Here is a 14,478-nt window from a genome sequence, read left to right as displayed (position 1 = left end):
GAATAAAAAAAATTAGATTTTTCTATATGAAGATTTTTTAAGAAGATTTTTTTGTAGTATATATACAAAAAGATATATTAAAAGTTTTGGTAGTATAATTTTTTTTTAAAGATTTCTATTTTGTAGTATATTAACTTTTTGAAATATATTTTTTGGTGTTATAAAATATGTTTCATAGAATTTAAATGTGGTTTTAGATATAATTTTACTAAATCTCATCAAAATATGTTAAAAATTAAAAAAAATATAAAGATAATTTTATTGCGAATATAAAACAAATAATATAATGGTTGGTTTGTACTTATATAAAATAAATTATTAATTTATAATTTTAATGGACCCATAAATTTACATAAATTTTCTATAATATTATTATTTTATCATTTTGTGCCATATTTTGAACCGATCCAATTTGAAACTAATTTTTTTTATTAATTTATAGTGTTCATTAATTTATCGAGTATTAATTTATAGAGCTTATAAACATAACTTTTTTATTGATTTGAAATTTCTTACAAAACAAACATCACAATCATTTAGAAACTCACACGAACTATATTAAAAACTCAGAAAAATCAAATTCTAATTGATATACTTGCATATTTTCATCATCATCATAAAATGTTGACTTTCAATCCCGCAGGAAACTAATATCTCAACCATTTTTTAAACATCTGAACAAGTATGTACATATACTTTATCCAAACCAGTTGTCAATCCCTTCAAAGGAGTAGTCATCAACAACATTGATGGCCGCCAGGTGGCTATCATTAAACGACATCGTCTCGGTTTTATCCCCTTTGAGAATCATTGTAAGTTCCTTCATGAACAAAGTATTGTCTGAAGAAGATTCATCCAGCATCAAGAGATCTTCATCATCATGAGAAACAATATCATTCAAAAATCTTGATGAAAATCCCGTCATATCTTCTACGTCATCAAAGATATTGTCGTACACTAACTGAGCGGAGGTATCGTTAGAGAACGTAGACGAGGACAAAGATGTTGCATCGTGGATCATGTGGAGATTAGAAGAGTTTGGTGTGGAAAGAGAACTTGTTGACTTCTCACATTCAGAAGCACTAGTAGTTGGAGTAGTGTGAGTAGTAAATGGGCCACCACTTCCAATAATATCAGACAGAGCACTGTGGTCGAGTCTCTTACCAAATATATTTGCTACTCTGTTCAGGAACCGAGCTGATGATGGCCCTAAGGACTTTTTATTGTTTGACTTCTGATCATCATCCTCCTGATGACCGATGCTTTTATCCGGCAATGTCTCGGAATGGTCAAGTGATTTGTGGGTCAAGGGATCGATGCCTTTCTTTATAAGACGTTTCTTGATGTGAGTGTTCCAGTGGTTCTTGATCTCGTTGTCTGTTCTTCCTGGTAATCGACGAGCTATGGCTGACCATCTGATCATCAAAACATTATTTATTACTACTTGGCATATTGGCATCACATTGTATAATGGGGGTAGTTTTTTTTAGTTTATTCCACTTTTACACCTAAATTATTCTGCTCAATTGTTTTTATTTTAAAATAATTTCTTATAACAATAATATAATGAGTTTGGTATTGGCATTGGCTTTTACAGTTTATATCTTACAAATATTTTTATTTGACAATATTAAATTATAATATGATATCATACACAAACCATATAAACAATTTTATAAATATAAGTATAACAAATGCAAATCAATACTGAAATTATTTAGCATAGTTTAATTTCCTTAAGCAAATGTGATATTCTAAAATTAAATACTTACTTGTTGCCATGAATGGCATGGAGATTAATGATGGAATCTTCCTCCTCTTGGCTAAACTCACCACGCTTAATGTCAGGTCTAAGGTAATTGGCCCATCTCAATCTGCAGCTTTTTCCACATCTTTTGAGTCCTATAATTTTATGATTTAAAAGCATTAAATAATAATGAAACTGTATAATGCAAAGAAAAGCTGATTGAATATGCCAAATTGGGGGAATTAATAATTTGATTTTGAGAAAATAATATACCAGCTTTGTCGGGAAGGGTTCGCCAACCTCCTTCACCGTGATGTTGAACGTATGCAATGAGCTTTTGGTCTTCTTCTTGAGTCCATGCTCCTTTCTTCAACCCTTCTGCTCTGCAGCACGGTGTCCGTACCATTCTTGATTTTTGATTGTTACAATAGAAGCTAGAGAAAGAAAAAAAGAGAGAAAGAAGAAAAAATAAAGATTTTTTGTTGTGGTCTGGTGATAGATCAAAGAAAGAAAGGACATGATCTTTTGATGAGAACATTAAGGCATGGATAGATACGTCTTATCGACATATTGTTCTTACTCGATACTATGCTTTTTGTAATATACATATAACTTGATATTTTCTTCTAAAAAAAACTGATATATTTTCGTATTTTGAGATGAAAAGTATAGAGAGAAGAGAGAGCTCTGTTTGCTTTCACTTGGCTGCTGGCTAAGGCAAGTGAGAAATTTCAAGAAGGAGCGGTGAGCTTTTTATCTTATGCGTGCGTGGCTCTGTGCAGACGACGGCGTCATTTTTAATTGTTTGCAAACGTGGATTTCCACCTTTTTATAGATTATAAAATATCTCTCTACTCTTATTAAAAAATGTGCAGACTTTGTCAGTGCGAAAAGATTGCGGTGGAGGTTCTTGTACGTATTATTGATTTTCTAGCTAGCCAATATTATTATTTCTTTTATTTTGAAAGTTTGTTTCTTATCGTTCGTAGGAGTTTCATCCTTTGCAGTTACTAATACTTAACTACAGTATCCATACTAACTTGTATGACAAACAGTTCTGGATCCAAGCTCGGAACATCACTGGACCAAAGGAAAAAAATATCCAATATATTGTTCCATTATGTCACAAGTCCTATATAAATTTTTTGTAAAACGTAGCTTGAGAAAAAAATTTCAGTAGAAGATAATTGACGGATACTATTTCGCATGTGGCTGCTACAAACTCGTACCACTTTTTATAATTTTCCGTCCACATCAAGACGTGGTGTTTTATCTTTTCCTAATTCAATTTTAAAACCTTGGTCGAAGTCTAAATTCATTGTTTAAAACGTTAGATCTTTGTTCCAGCTAATGGATTCAACATTAGAATAGTCAGAAATACGTGGATAGAAACACATATATTTAATTTAGTTTTAGGATGTTCAATTCGAATTTAACCAAACCGATCAAAACTAAACTTAAATACAGGTTTGAACACCAAACCATATGTTAAATGTAATGAACAGAGTCGGAACGTTGAACGTATAGCTCTACTATCATATTGCCTTTTAGATGAATTTTCTCATCAGTCATCAATATCCATTAGTTATTGTAGTTAAAATTTGTCTAAAGTCATAGCTCACGACTTCGTGCCACACGAGTTGCGAGAAAAAAAATACTTACCTCGAGATATGCAGAGCAACAAAAGCCAAAAGAGTACGTGCATGTACAGTGTTATTTGTTTAGAATAAAATCAATTGTAAAAGATGGAGTGCGAGACTTTTCAAGAGACAGACCGATAGTAACATTGTAGTAACAAACAAGAAACAATACAAAAAAAAAATGTTTAAAAAACATTACACGACGAGAAAATAGTTCTGATAAGTAACTAAGAAAAATACGAAACTAGTTGGCGGTCTTGGTTATACAACATATTGAAAGTTCAAGGAAAGTGGTAATGTACTTATGTAGTCGACGTCGTTGCAGTTTTAAAGAAACTACTAACCTACAACTTGGCCCCTAAAAACACCGGACCTAGACAACATATAACCAAATCAACAATCAGGCGATGAAAACAAAATGAGAAGATATATAACGTAAATGGGGATCAATAACTTTTCTACTCTTAAGAAATATTTGTCCACATTTTGTATCTAGACTAAGTAATCATATAGACTTGTTGAATAAAGTTTTCTTAAGGAGTCTCATTTAAATGAGTGCATCATTGGAATATTCTTATTCCAATAGATGTATGATGCATGTGATGTGACTTCGCAATGGCCTAAAACCACCAAACTCTTTGTCCTCAACTGACCGCCACCGTGAGAAGTAGGCTCGCTTACTCGGTTGACCATTGTTTAATGTTTGGGCTTCCTCTTTAATGAATGGTCCACATATTGAAGCCCAATAAAACTACAAAGCCCATAATAACTTAGGGCTTATGATGTCAATTCCAATTCGTTAATCTCAGCCTCTCCTTCTCCCTCATTTTTTCGCAGCCGGTGAAAAAAAAAAAACTTGTCATCATCCCCTTCAACGATGCCGGCGAAAGAGAGGACGGCGAAGGTCAGCAGAAACCCTGATCTGATCAGGGGAGTTGGAAAATACTCGAGGTCGCAGATGTACCACAAGAGGGGTCTTTGGGCTATCAAGGCCAAAAACGGCGGCGTTTTCCCTCGCCACGACGCTAAGTCCAAGGCTGATGCTCCGGTGGAGAAGCCCCCGAAGTTCTATCCTGCTGAAGACGTGAAGAAGCCTCTCGCCAACAGACGCAAACCAAAACCCACCAAGCTCAGGTACTTTCACTGTCCCTTGGTCTTGGACTTGGATAGAAACGTAGCAGCTTGATGCAACTGTCTTATAGTATGTGTTTAGTTGATTTGGTTAAGAGTTAAGTCAACGCCAAAAAGGTGGAAAGGTTGTCTGATTTTGCTTATGTTATTTGAGATTTGTCTGAAATAGCTTTGTTCCATATGTTGAATTTTTTGATGGCTAAGACATGCTAATTCGTTTTTGTTTTGTATAATGTAGTGAGATTATGATGATATTTATACGGTGCAATCTCCTTATGACCTGTATTGCAGATCCAGCATCACTCCAGGGACAGTGTTGATTATACTTGCGGGTCGGTTCAAGGGCAAGAGAGTTGTCTTCTTGAAGCAGCTTCCTTCTGGTTTGCTTCTTGTGTCAGGTGTGTTTTTGTTCTCATGATGATGACACTTTCTATTAATCATTTGAATAGGGATGTTAATATGGGCTCAACCTAACAGGTTTAGCCCTAACTCTGCGAATCCATTTGTAACCCTAACCCTCATTTTTTAAACAGAGTTTAAACAGGGTTGGCCCTAATAGGACCAATGTTTAAATTCTAATCCTTTTATTTTGATTCACACAACTATTATACAATGTTTAATAATGTTTTTCACCAAAAAAACCTTAAAGTCGAGTTTTCTCGCCAAAAACTAAACAACGAAATTTTCCGTCGAAACCGCAAAATCGAGTTTTCAACCAAAACAACAAAATCAAGTTTTCCCGTGAAAACGTAAAACGGTTTTGGCGGGAAAACTCGATTTGCCGGTTTTGGCGGGAAAACTCGATATTCTGGTTTTAGTTTTGGCGGAAAAACTCGATTTTGCGGTTTTTGCGGGAAACGCGATTTTGTAGTTTTGGTGGGAAAACTCGATTTGTCAGTTTTGACGGGAAAACTCGTTTTTGCGGTTTTGAGGGGAAAAACTCGATTTTGCGGTTTCCCGATTTGCCGGTTTCGGCGGAAAACTTGATTTTGATGTTTCGGCGGGAAAACGCGATTTTACAGTTTTGAAGGGAAAACTCGATTTGCCGGTTTTGACGGGAAAACTCGATTTTGCGGTTTTGGCGGGAAAACTCGATTTTGTGGTTTTGGTGGAAAAAACTCAAATTAGGTTTTGGCGAAAAAAACACAATTTTTGTTTTTGACGGAAAAACTCGATTTTGCGATTTTGGCTGGAAAACTTTTGATTTTGATGCTCAACGGATTGGAGGAAAGAATCATATCATATCTTAATTTTTCTAGTTTTATCTTTAAAATTTGAGAACAAAAATAAATGAAATATTTTTTTTAATTAAACGAGCTAACCCTCGTACCAGCCCTAACCTAGTACGAGCCCTAACCATTGATTATAATATGATTATAATAGGGTTAAAATATGGTTGGGCTAAAATAGGGCTGAGCTTATAATAAACAAAAGATGGTTAACATCCCTACATTTGAAGCATATTTCATTCACTGTTTTTTTTGTCACCTGACGGTTCCTGTTTTTGCTATTTGGCCTTCAGGACCGTTCAAGATCAATGGTGTTCCTTTGAGACGTGTTAGCCAGTCTTATGTGATCGGCACGTCCACAAAGGTTGACATCTCTGGAGTTAGCCTTGATAAATTTGATGATAAGTATTTTGGAAAGGTTGCCGAGAAGAAGAACAAGAAGGGAGAAGGAGAGTTCTTTGAGGCAGAGAAAGAGGTATATCAAGTCCACTCTCTTCTTACTCTTTTTTATTTTTGTTGAGTATTAAAACTCAGAAGTTCTCTCCTTTGTACATTACCATACAACTACTCTTGACCACTTTATGGGTGTTTCATCCCACAGGAGAAGAAGGAGATTCCACAAGGGAAGAAAGATGACCAGAAGGCTGTGGATGCAGCTTTGATCAAAGCCATTGAAGCAGTTCCAGAGCTGAAGACTTATTTGTGCGCCAGGTTCTCATTGAGACAAGGGATGAAGCCCCATGAGCTTGTTTTCTAGATTTCATAACCTTTTTTGTGGTGTTTAGAGTGTCTCCTTTAGTTCTACCCTCTGAATGGTTGGTATTGGTCTTGTTCATCAATCAAAGACAAATTTTGGCTTCTGACATTTCTATATTTACTGTTTTACATATTTATGTTTTCTCTATCTTATTTTTGAACGTGAGATTTGTAACAATGAAGTATAAAGTTCCATAAGATGGGCTTTGAAGAGCTGAAACAACATTCGTATATGATAAAATTTGCTTACATTCTAGTTGAAACGCTTCTAAAAATGTTTATTACTTTTCTCTCTCAATCACACATATCTTGAATCGAAGCTCAAGCTGGAGGAGCTTCTAGACGAGTATGATCACCATCTTTAGGTGTTTCTTTGCCGGTGCAGTCAGTAACTTTAGCTCCAGCCTCCACGTCTCCGGTCAAGCACCGTGTCCATTTCCGTCTCAGCCACCCTAATAGCCCACGACTCTTTATCATCTCCAACGGATTGACTTCAGCCACTACACCACTTCTCTGACGTCTTCGCCGTGCGCATATCCGGCCCAAGAAGCAGGAGAGAACTGCAAGAACGACGAGAACAGAGATGACAGCGAAGAAGGGTCCAATGGAGCCGGACGAGTAGTGGTTTGGACCGTTTGGTGCGGCCACCAGATTAGCATTTGTCGCCGTAGGTTCGATCTCATTGCCTACTAATGTCTGTTGCGGTTGCTGGACAGGAGGATACAACGAAGTGCTGCTACTAGAGCTAGTCGTTGCCATTGGAGCTTATGCTGTTTTGGTTCTTGAAGATCAATATTTGTCGATAGAACGTTGGGATCTTTAGTTATTTGCATATTTGCGGATGACGATCTATATATAGCGCATGTGCACATGAACATTAGTCTTTTGAAGAGCTTTTAGCCGACCAGTGTTTGTTAAAGAATGACATGGAAAAGTGAATAAAGCGGATAAATCCTCATCAGCTTCATATAAAGCTTCTCAAACTATAATACTATAACAAAATACATATCATCCATTGTTCTCTTAGAGGTGAAGCAAACGCTAACTGTTGATCTGATTTTGACTTTAGTTTCTGCAACTACCACGTAATGTATTTGTTTGACTAGTAAAGTGATATTAATATATTCTAGTGTTTTTCTAAAGGAAAAAGAATTGGTAAACTATACATCATATGATCATACAAAGAATAGTGATGTTATTATTAACCGTATACAGTATATTGTCGAAATAAAAAAAACATCTATCAACTAACATTTATCACCTCGGCGCAAGGTTTTCACTGAAACAGGGAATGAAGCCACATGAGCTTGTTTTCTAGACTTCAGCAACCTTTTTATGAGTTTTATTGAGCATCTGTCTCCTCAAGTCTTACACTGTTAATGGTTGTTTTTTGTTCTTGTTCACCTACGAGAGAGACGTACACTTTTGGTTTATATATTCTACATTTTCTGTTTTCAGTAAGTTATACACACAATCAGTAGCAAGAAAACAAAGGTGACTGATTTCTATAGTAAACGCAACTTTTGATAGAGAACGCAACCCACGAGACGATCGAATTTGTAAAGCACTTGCCAATAGTTAATTAATACTTCATTTGTTAATTGTTTTAAATTTTTTTCCTTACATTTTTCAATATATTATTTAATGATATATATTGTAAACTTAAGAAGAAAGTTAATTATGTTTATTAAAATTCTATTGGTTACTAAAAATTATGGAAAATAATTAGTTACAAAAAATATTAATAATAGCTATTTAATATTTATTTTTAATCTGCGAAAATTATAAAACTTATATTATTTTGAAACAGAGAAATTAGAAAAGTAATCACATTGAGTTATTTTCTAGCTAAAAAAAAAAGATTTGGGATTTTTTTTTGAACACATAGATTCGGAAATAAAATTATGAAAATGGGATAAAAATGCAATTTATATTATCTAAACACAAACGGTGGAAGCACAATAACTTACTGGTTAAAGTTTAAAAATCTGAGATTCGATTTTAGACTATACAATTTCTTGAAGATTATATGATGTGAAGTTTGTTGGAGTACAATGCAAAGCCGTTCGTTGTGGTTGTCTGCTGACGAAAAAGTCTGTCCATCGAAAATATCGTATATGCATAACCATCTGTCGATCCAAGTGTTCTGAGAAAGCTTTTATCATGGAATACTTATATGTTTTTGTTCATCAATACTGTGTTGTAGGTAGTTCATCATTATATTAATAGAGTTAGAAATCTCTTATATATTAATTGAAAAGCATTTGAAAAATTAGAACCTTAATTTTGTATTAATTAAAAAAAAATCTCAAATCCTAGGTGACACTCTAAATGCCTTCTAAATTTCATTTCAAAGAATTCTAGAGCATCTAATATAAAGTATAGTTTAATCTAATGGTGTCACATTATTTCATAATTATATAACACTAGAGAGCATTATATTAACCTAAAATATAGGAAATGTGTATTATTTCTTTAAATAAAAGCTACGGAATTACCTAATATGATTTACATATATATGACAATTAATGATTATGAATAATAAAGATTTGATAACAATTTTTGCATCTTTCTTCATTTTTGTTTAAATTTATATTATTAAAAAAAAATTAAACAATAACATTAACCATATAATAAAAAATTAGATTTTTTCTTATATGTTATATTTTGAATTTTTTAAAATGACTTTAAATTACAAAAATGAGGAAACCTTATATGTTATATTTTTTTTTAAAACGACTTTAAAATACAAAAATGAGGACACCTTAAATGTTATATTTTTCTTATATGTTATATTTTTTCTTATATGTTAGATTTTGAATTTTTTAAAACGACTTTAAATTACAAAAATGGAAGTTTTCCTTAAGTATACAACTAAAAACATTAAAATGACATGTATCAATTCGATGGTTGATTTGAAAGCTTTCAAAACTATATGGAAGATAAAAGTCAAAATAATTCAACTGTGAAAACAATACTGTTCATTTTTTTCAAGAATGTGTTCGATGGAAAAAATAAGATTTTTATGTCATAATTTGTTTAATGTCCAATCCGATCAACCCATCATGTATTAATTATAGTTTTGTTACATTATTTTTAATAAAAATTGATCCGATCCATCGGAAAGAAATTATATAATAACAAAAAATATTTTATATATATAAATAAAATGATTAAATATATAAAGAAATTATCGATAATATATAAAAATAAACTCACCGTCTTAACCTAGTTGTATTATTATGGAATGTGTTAAAAAGAAAAATTACCTAAACACAAACCGGTTTTCTCTTAAAACCGGAATTAAATTGAGATTGAACCGGTTTTACACTTGACCTTTGACTCCTCTTAGTTTTCATCGCCTACACCAACCCTCGTAAGGACGTTTTTCAAATATATAAAACCTCCATCCATCGCCACCTATTCTTCCTTTTTCTAGTTTCTGCTTTCTTGTTAGTGTTAGGTTTCAATCATGGCTTTGACTACGAAACCTCACCAACTCCAGAGATCTTTCCTCTATTCCAACCACCGCGTCTCCACCCAACGCTACTCAGAATCCGCGCCGTCATGCCTTAGATTCCGCCGCACAGGTGTGCAATGCTCTGTGGTGACTAAGGAGTGTAGAGTGAAAGGACTGAAAGCCAGGCAGATTATTGATAGCAGAGGGAATCCTACGGTAGAGGTTGATCTGGTCACCGATGATCTGTACCGTTCCGCCGTTCCTAGTGGTGCATCTACCGGGATCTACGAGGCTCTCGAGCTGAGAGATGGAGATAAGAGTGTTTACGGTGGTAAAGGTGTCTTACAGGCTATTAAGAACATCAACGAACTTGTGGCTCCGAAACTCATCGGAGTTGACGTTAGGTAAAGAATAAAGAACTTACGTTCAGACACGACTTGAGTTGGTGTTGCTGTTCTTATTTTTAGATCTACAAATCAGCTGTTTGGTTCGTCTGGGTTTTAAATGTAGTAAAGGTTATTGAGTTTTGTTTATGGTTGGTGATATGGCTTGAATCTGGTTTGAGCCCATATGGTATTTAGCAAGATTAATGATTAGGTAGACGTCTAAACCGATTTTTTGAACATGTAGACCGATATCGTTCTAGAAAAATCGTTTTGTTTATGTCCAATCTGCCAACTAGGCTGATGCCTATGTGGCAATTAGACCAATTTTTAGAACACTGAGTATTAGTGTTAGTCTGTTAACGAAATGGTTTTAGATGTGGGATAGTCTTAAATATAAATTGTGTTCTTATAACCGTAGTTATACTAAAATTGCTTCCGATAGTAAGATCTCTCTTTATCCGTATTACATGTATTGATGAACCACGTTAAATCTTTATGTCGTTTTCTTTATTCCGTATTGTCTTTCTTGCATCCTTTATAACAATGACTTCTTGGTTTGATTTTGCTTTGTGATATTTGCTTATGAATCATCTTGAAATGGTGATTGGTGATAGGCAAGCCGTGTTGAATATCTTTTTTTTTGAAGGAACCAAGCTGATGTTGATGCTCTTATGCTGGAACTGGATGGGACCTTGAACAAGTCGAAACTCGGGGCAAATGCTATATTAGGAGTATCACTAAGCGTTTGCAGGGCAGGTGCTGGCGCCAAAGGAGTGCCTCTCTACAAACACATCCAGGAACTATCTGGAACAAAGGAGCTTGTCATGCCGGTTCCTGCTTTTAATGTCATCAACGGAGGTAGTCACGCCGGGAACAGCTTGGCTATGCAAGAGTTTATGATACTACCTGTAGGAGCAAGTTCATTCTCTGAGGCCTTTCAGATGGGAAGTGAAGGTAAGTCAGTAATGTTTGAGTTTAAGCATTGTTTTTTTATTAGTAATGAACTTAATGTGGTTTTGTTGATTACAGTTTACCATACGTTGAAAGGGATAATCAAAAGTAAGTATGGTCAAGATGCTTGTAACGTTGGTGATGAAGGAGGGTTTGCTCCGAATGTTCAAGATAACAGGGAGGGACTTGTTCTGCTCATAGATGCAATTGAAAAAGCTGGTTACACCGGAAAGGTAAACCAATCTCTCCTATTTAAAAATCCTTTAGTGTCAATTTCACATAATTTTGATTTACTATTGCAGATCAAAATAGGAATGGATGTAGCTGCGTCAGAGTTTTTCACGAAAGATGGTAGATACGATTTGAACTTCAAGAAGCAGCCAAACGATGGAGCTCATGTGCTATCAGCTGAGAGGCTTGCTGACCTCTACAGAGAGTTCATCAAGGATTTCCCGATTGTATCTATCGAGGATCCTTTTGACCAGGATGATTGGAGCTCATGGGCTTCGTTGCAATCCTCTGTTGATATCCAGCTCGTTGGTGATGACTTGTTGGTCACTAACCCCAAGAGGATCGCTGAAGCTATCAAGAAAAAGTCTTGCAATGCTCTATTGTTGAAGGTCAATATAATTCATTACCTTCTCCACTTTTATGTGCCTTTTATTCTAAAACCATTGTCATGTTTTGTGTAATCACAGGTGAACCAGATTGGGACAGTGACGGAGTCAATTCAAGCAGCACTTGACTCCAAAGCTGCAGGCTGGGGTGTGATGGTTAGTCACAGGAGTGGAGAGACAGAGGATAACTTCATCGCAGATCTTGCTGTTGGTTTGGCAAGTGGACAGGTATAACATATTCTCTAAACATGTCCGTATCATAGTATTGTTATCTAATCAAACAACATATGTTATGTATAGATCAAAACTGGTGCTCCTTGCCGAAGTGAACGCTTGTCAAAATACAACCAGGTAAATATTAACTGACATCCAAACTTGTACAACTCAATAAATCTTAAGACAGCCACTTACACAATAAGTTTGGTTTGGTTTGTTTCTGTTGCAGCTTCTCCGTATCGAAGAGGAACTCGGCAACGTGCGTTACGCAGGGGAAGCTTTCAGATCACCGTGAGAAGATTTGAGAAAAGGCATTCATTGGCTTTTTGCTTATGTAACAACCAAATGAGCCCTGCTTTTGTAGCTTTCTTTTAAGTTTTCTTTATGAAAAAAAACAAATAAAACGAAACAGCTTTTCCACTCGGGAGTCTTTTGTTGTAATGTGATTGATACTCATGTTGACATTTGATTTTTCGGATTAATTGGATAACCGGGATAAACCGGAGCGTACCATTATCTTTTATGCGTATATCGGATTTGTGACAATTTTATTCGTTCTAGAGATTCAGAAGGGTATCGTTTTACAGGTGCAAATGAAACAATTTTTTGGAATTGAATGATGTAGAATGGTTGATTGCGTTAATTTCACAGATTTTTTTTTACCATTTACTATGAATCTAATGGAATAGTCATTGCATAACAAATTTGTTCATAAACAAATGAAATGAATTTCATTCTAATTTTTTGAATAACCAATCATTTTATTCAATTAATTATGCATTAAATAATAATATATCAATCTATTATATGATTTTTTAAATCTCTGTAAAAATATCATAGTGACGGTTAATATGAAAAAATATCATAGTGACGGTTAATATGAAACTAAGTAAATACTACCTCCGTTCCCGAAAGTAAGATGTTTTAGATTTTTTTTTTGTTTCACAAAGATAGATTTTCTATATCGTTAAGGTACTTTTTTATACTTTTGAGAAACATTAATTGAGAATATTTGAATTGATTAAATTTAATTGGTGGAAAGTTATTGGAAAGTGTATAATAAAGTAAAAAATAAATTAAATTATAAATATTTATTAAATTTTTAATAAGCGTGTATACTCTATAAAATCTTACTTTCAGGAACAGATGGAGTATTAGTTAACCAGTTATGAAAGTTGGTTGAAACTTGAACGTATAGTTCGCAATTTGGCGTCATTCATTCCACCAAGGGAAACAAATATGCAAAAGTTTTTTACCAAAAAACGTCAAAAGTATATTAATTGTTTAAATTATTTGTTCTACGTAAATATATTATTAAAAACATATACAGTAAATAATATCAGAGATTCCATAACATAATGTAGTTTCTTTAGACTATAATTATACTGAGAGGAGTACTAATTAATCATATTTTTCAAAAAAATACAGAACCTAACATACAAATCACCTATATTAATTGATGATCATTTAAAAGTTATAACTTTAAACTTGTACTAACTAAAAAAAGACCATGCTTAGGTATCATTTAATTATGATGCAATTTAGTTTACGTGACAGCTTAAAAATCAATTAAAATTTTTGTTAGTCCGAAATTGATGGTATACTATCCGACTAGGGACATTAACAAATACGAGCATCATATATCATATATTATAAGTATAATGTTCACAAAAAATATTAACCGGTTAAGTTAGCAAGTTATGAACCAAATGTTACATTGATGAATTTAACGCTTCCAATTGCCAAGATAAATCCCGGCCATTGAGAACGAATGACCAAGCTCACCATTTCAAGTGAATTATCGATGATTTTCTCGATGCTCATCATTAAACGAGTGCAACGTCGTTACCTTACCTGGCTCAAGCTCGCCACATATGCTCAAGTCCAAAAGCTCATCTCATCTCAAATTATTTAAATTCAGCTGCCGTCACCTGCTCTTAGACTTTGGAAGCTCGCCTTTGCTTACCGGCAGTGATGGTTAGTTACACGAAAGATGTTGCCAAACAATGACAGAGAAGAGACGACCTGGGTGGCGGGGAAGATTGTCATTTTTATTAGGTTTAGTATTTTTTTGGTACAGTTTAGTAAACCAAATACAATTGGTAACCCGATTTCAATTGGTTTACTAAACTAAATATCGTCTTGTGTACCGTAGTTTTTGTTAAGTTCAATTGGTTTACTAAACTAAACATTCAAATTTACCTGTTTTGGACTTCGATGAACCAGTATCTACATGGAGGATTGCCTTACAACTTGCGTTTGTGATATTATTGAAGAAAAGAAGATGATGAAAATAAACTTTCTCATTAACCGTAGAAAGCATACATTGTTATGTATTTATACTC

General features: G+C 34.1%; 4 protein-coding genes across 4 annotated transcripts; 2 read left to right on the top strand and 2 right to left on the bottom strand.

Annotated features, from left to right (window-relative positions):
- Positions 1-537: 537 nt before the first annotated feature.
- On the bottom strand, positions 538-2,478 carry LOC106298877 (transcription factor MYB122-like). Its single transcript, XM_013735007.1, has 3 exons — positions 2,021-2,478; positions 1,773-1,902; positions 538-1,415 (listed from the first exon to the last, which is right to left on the bottom strand). Exons 1-3 carry the CDS (start codon positions 2,283-2,285, stop codon positions 698-700), a joined length of 1,113 nt encoding a protein of 370 aa, XP_013590461.1. The 5' UTR covers positions 2,286-2,478; the 3' UTR covers positions 538-697.
- Positions 2,479-4,197: 1,719 nt separating this feature from the next.
- On the top strand, positions 4,198-6,701 carry LOC106296869 (60S ribosomal protein L6-2). The gene is made up of 4 exons (XM_013733104.1): positions 4,198-4,521; positions 4,810-4,916; positions 6,041-6,222; positions 6,349-6,701. The coding sequence occupies exons 1-4, from the start codon at positions 4,265-4,267 to the stop codon at positions 6,502-6,504; spliced, it is 702 nt and encodes a 233-aa protein (XP_013588558.1). The 5' UTR covers positions 4,198-4,264; the 3' UTR covers positions 6,505-6,701.
- A 20-nt stretch (positions 6,702-6,721) lies between these two features.
- LOC106296870 lies at positions 6,722-7,313 on the bottom strand. Its single transcript, XM_013733106.1, has one exon. It carries the CDS (start codon positions 7,260-7,262, stop codon positions 6,825-6,827), a length of 438 nt encoding a protein of 145 aa, XP_013588560.1. The 5' UTR covers positions 7,263-7,313; the 3' UTR covers positions 6,722-6,824.
- Positions 7,314-9,903: 2,590 nt separating this feature from the next.
- Positions 9,904-12,654, top strand: LOC106296440 (enolase 1, chloroplastic). The gene is made up of 7 exons (XM_013732573.1): positions 9,904-10,367; positions 10,996-11,303; positions 11,379-11,533; positions 11,603-11,920; positions 11,999-12,145; positions 12,218-12,268; positions 12,363-12,654. Exons 1-7 carry the CDS (start codon positions 9,976-9,978, stop codon positions 12,426-12,428), a joined length of 1,437 nt encoding a protein of 478 aa, XP_013588027.1. The 5' UTR covers positions 9,904-9,975; the 3' UTR covers positions 12,429-12,654.
- Positions 12,655-14,478: the final 1,824 nt, after the last annotated feature.

The sequence above is a fragment of the Brassica oleracea genome, chromosome C6 (assembly GCF_000695525.1).
Source record: "Brassica oleracea var. oleracea cultivar TO1000 chromosome C6, BOL, whole genome shotgun sequence".
Lineage (NCBI taxonomy): Eukaryota > Viridiplantae > Streptophyta > Magnoliopsida > Brassicales > Brassicaceae > Brassica > Brassica oleracea.
The sequence above is the reverse complement of the archived record's forward strand: the minus strand, read 5'-3'. Positions and strand labels throughout refer to the sequence as shown.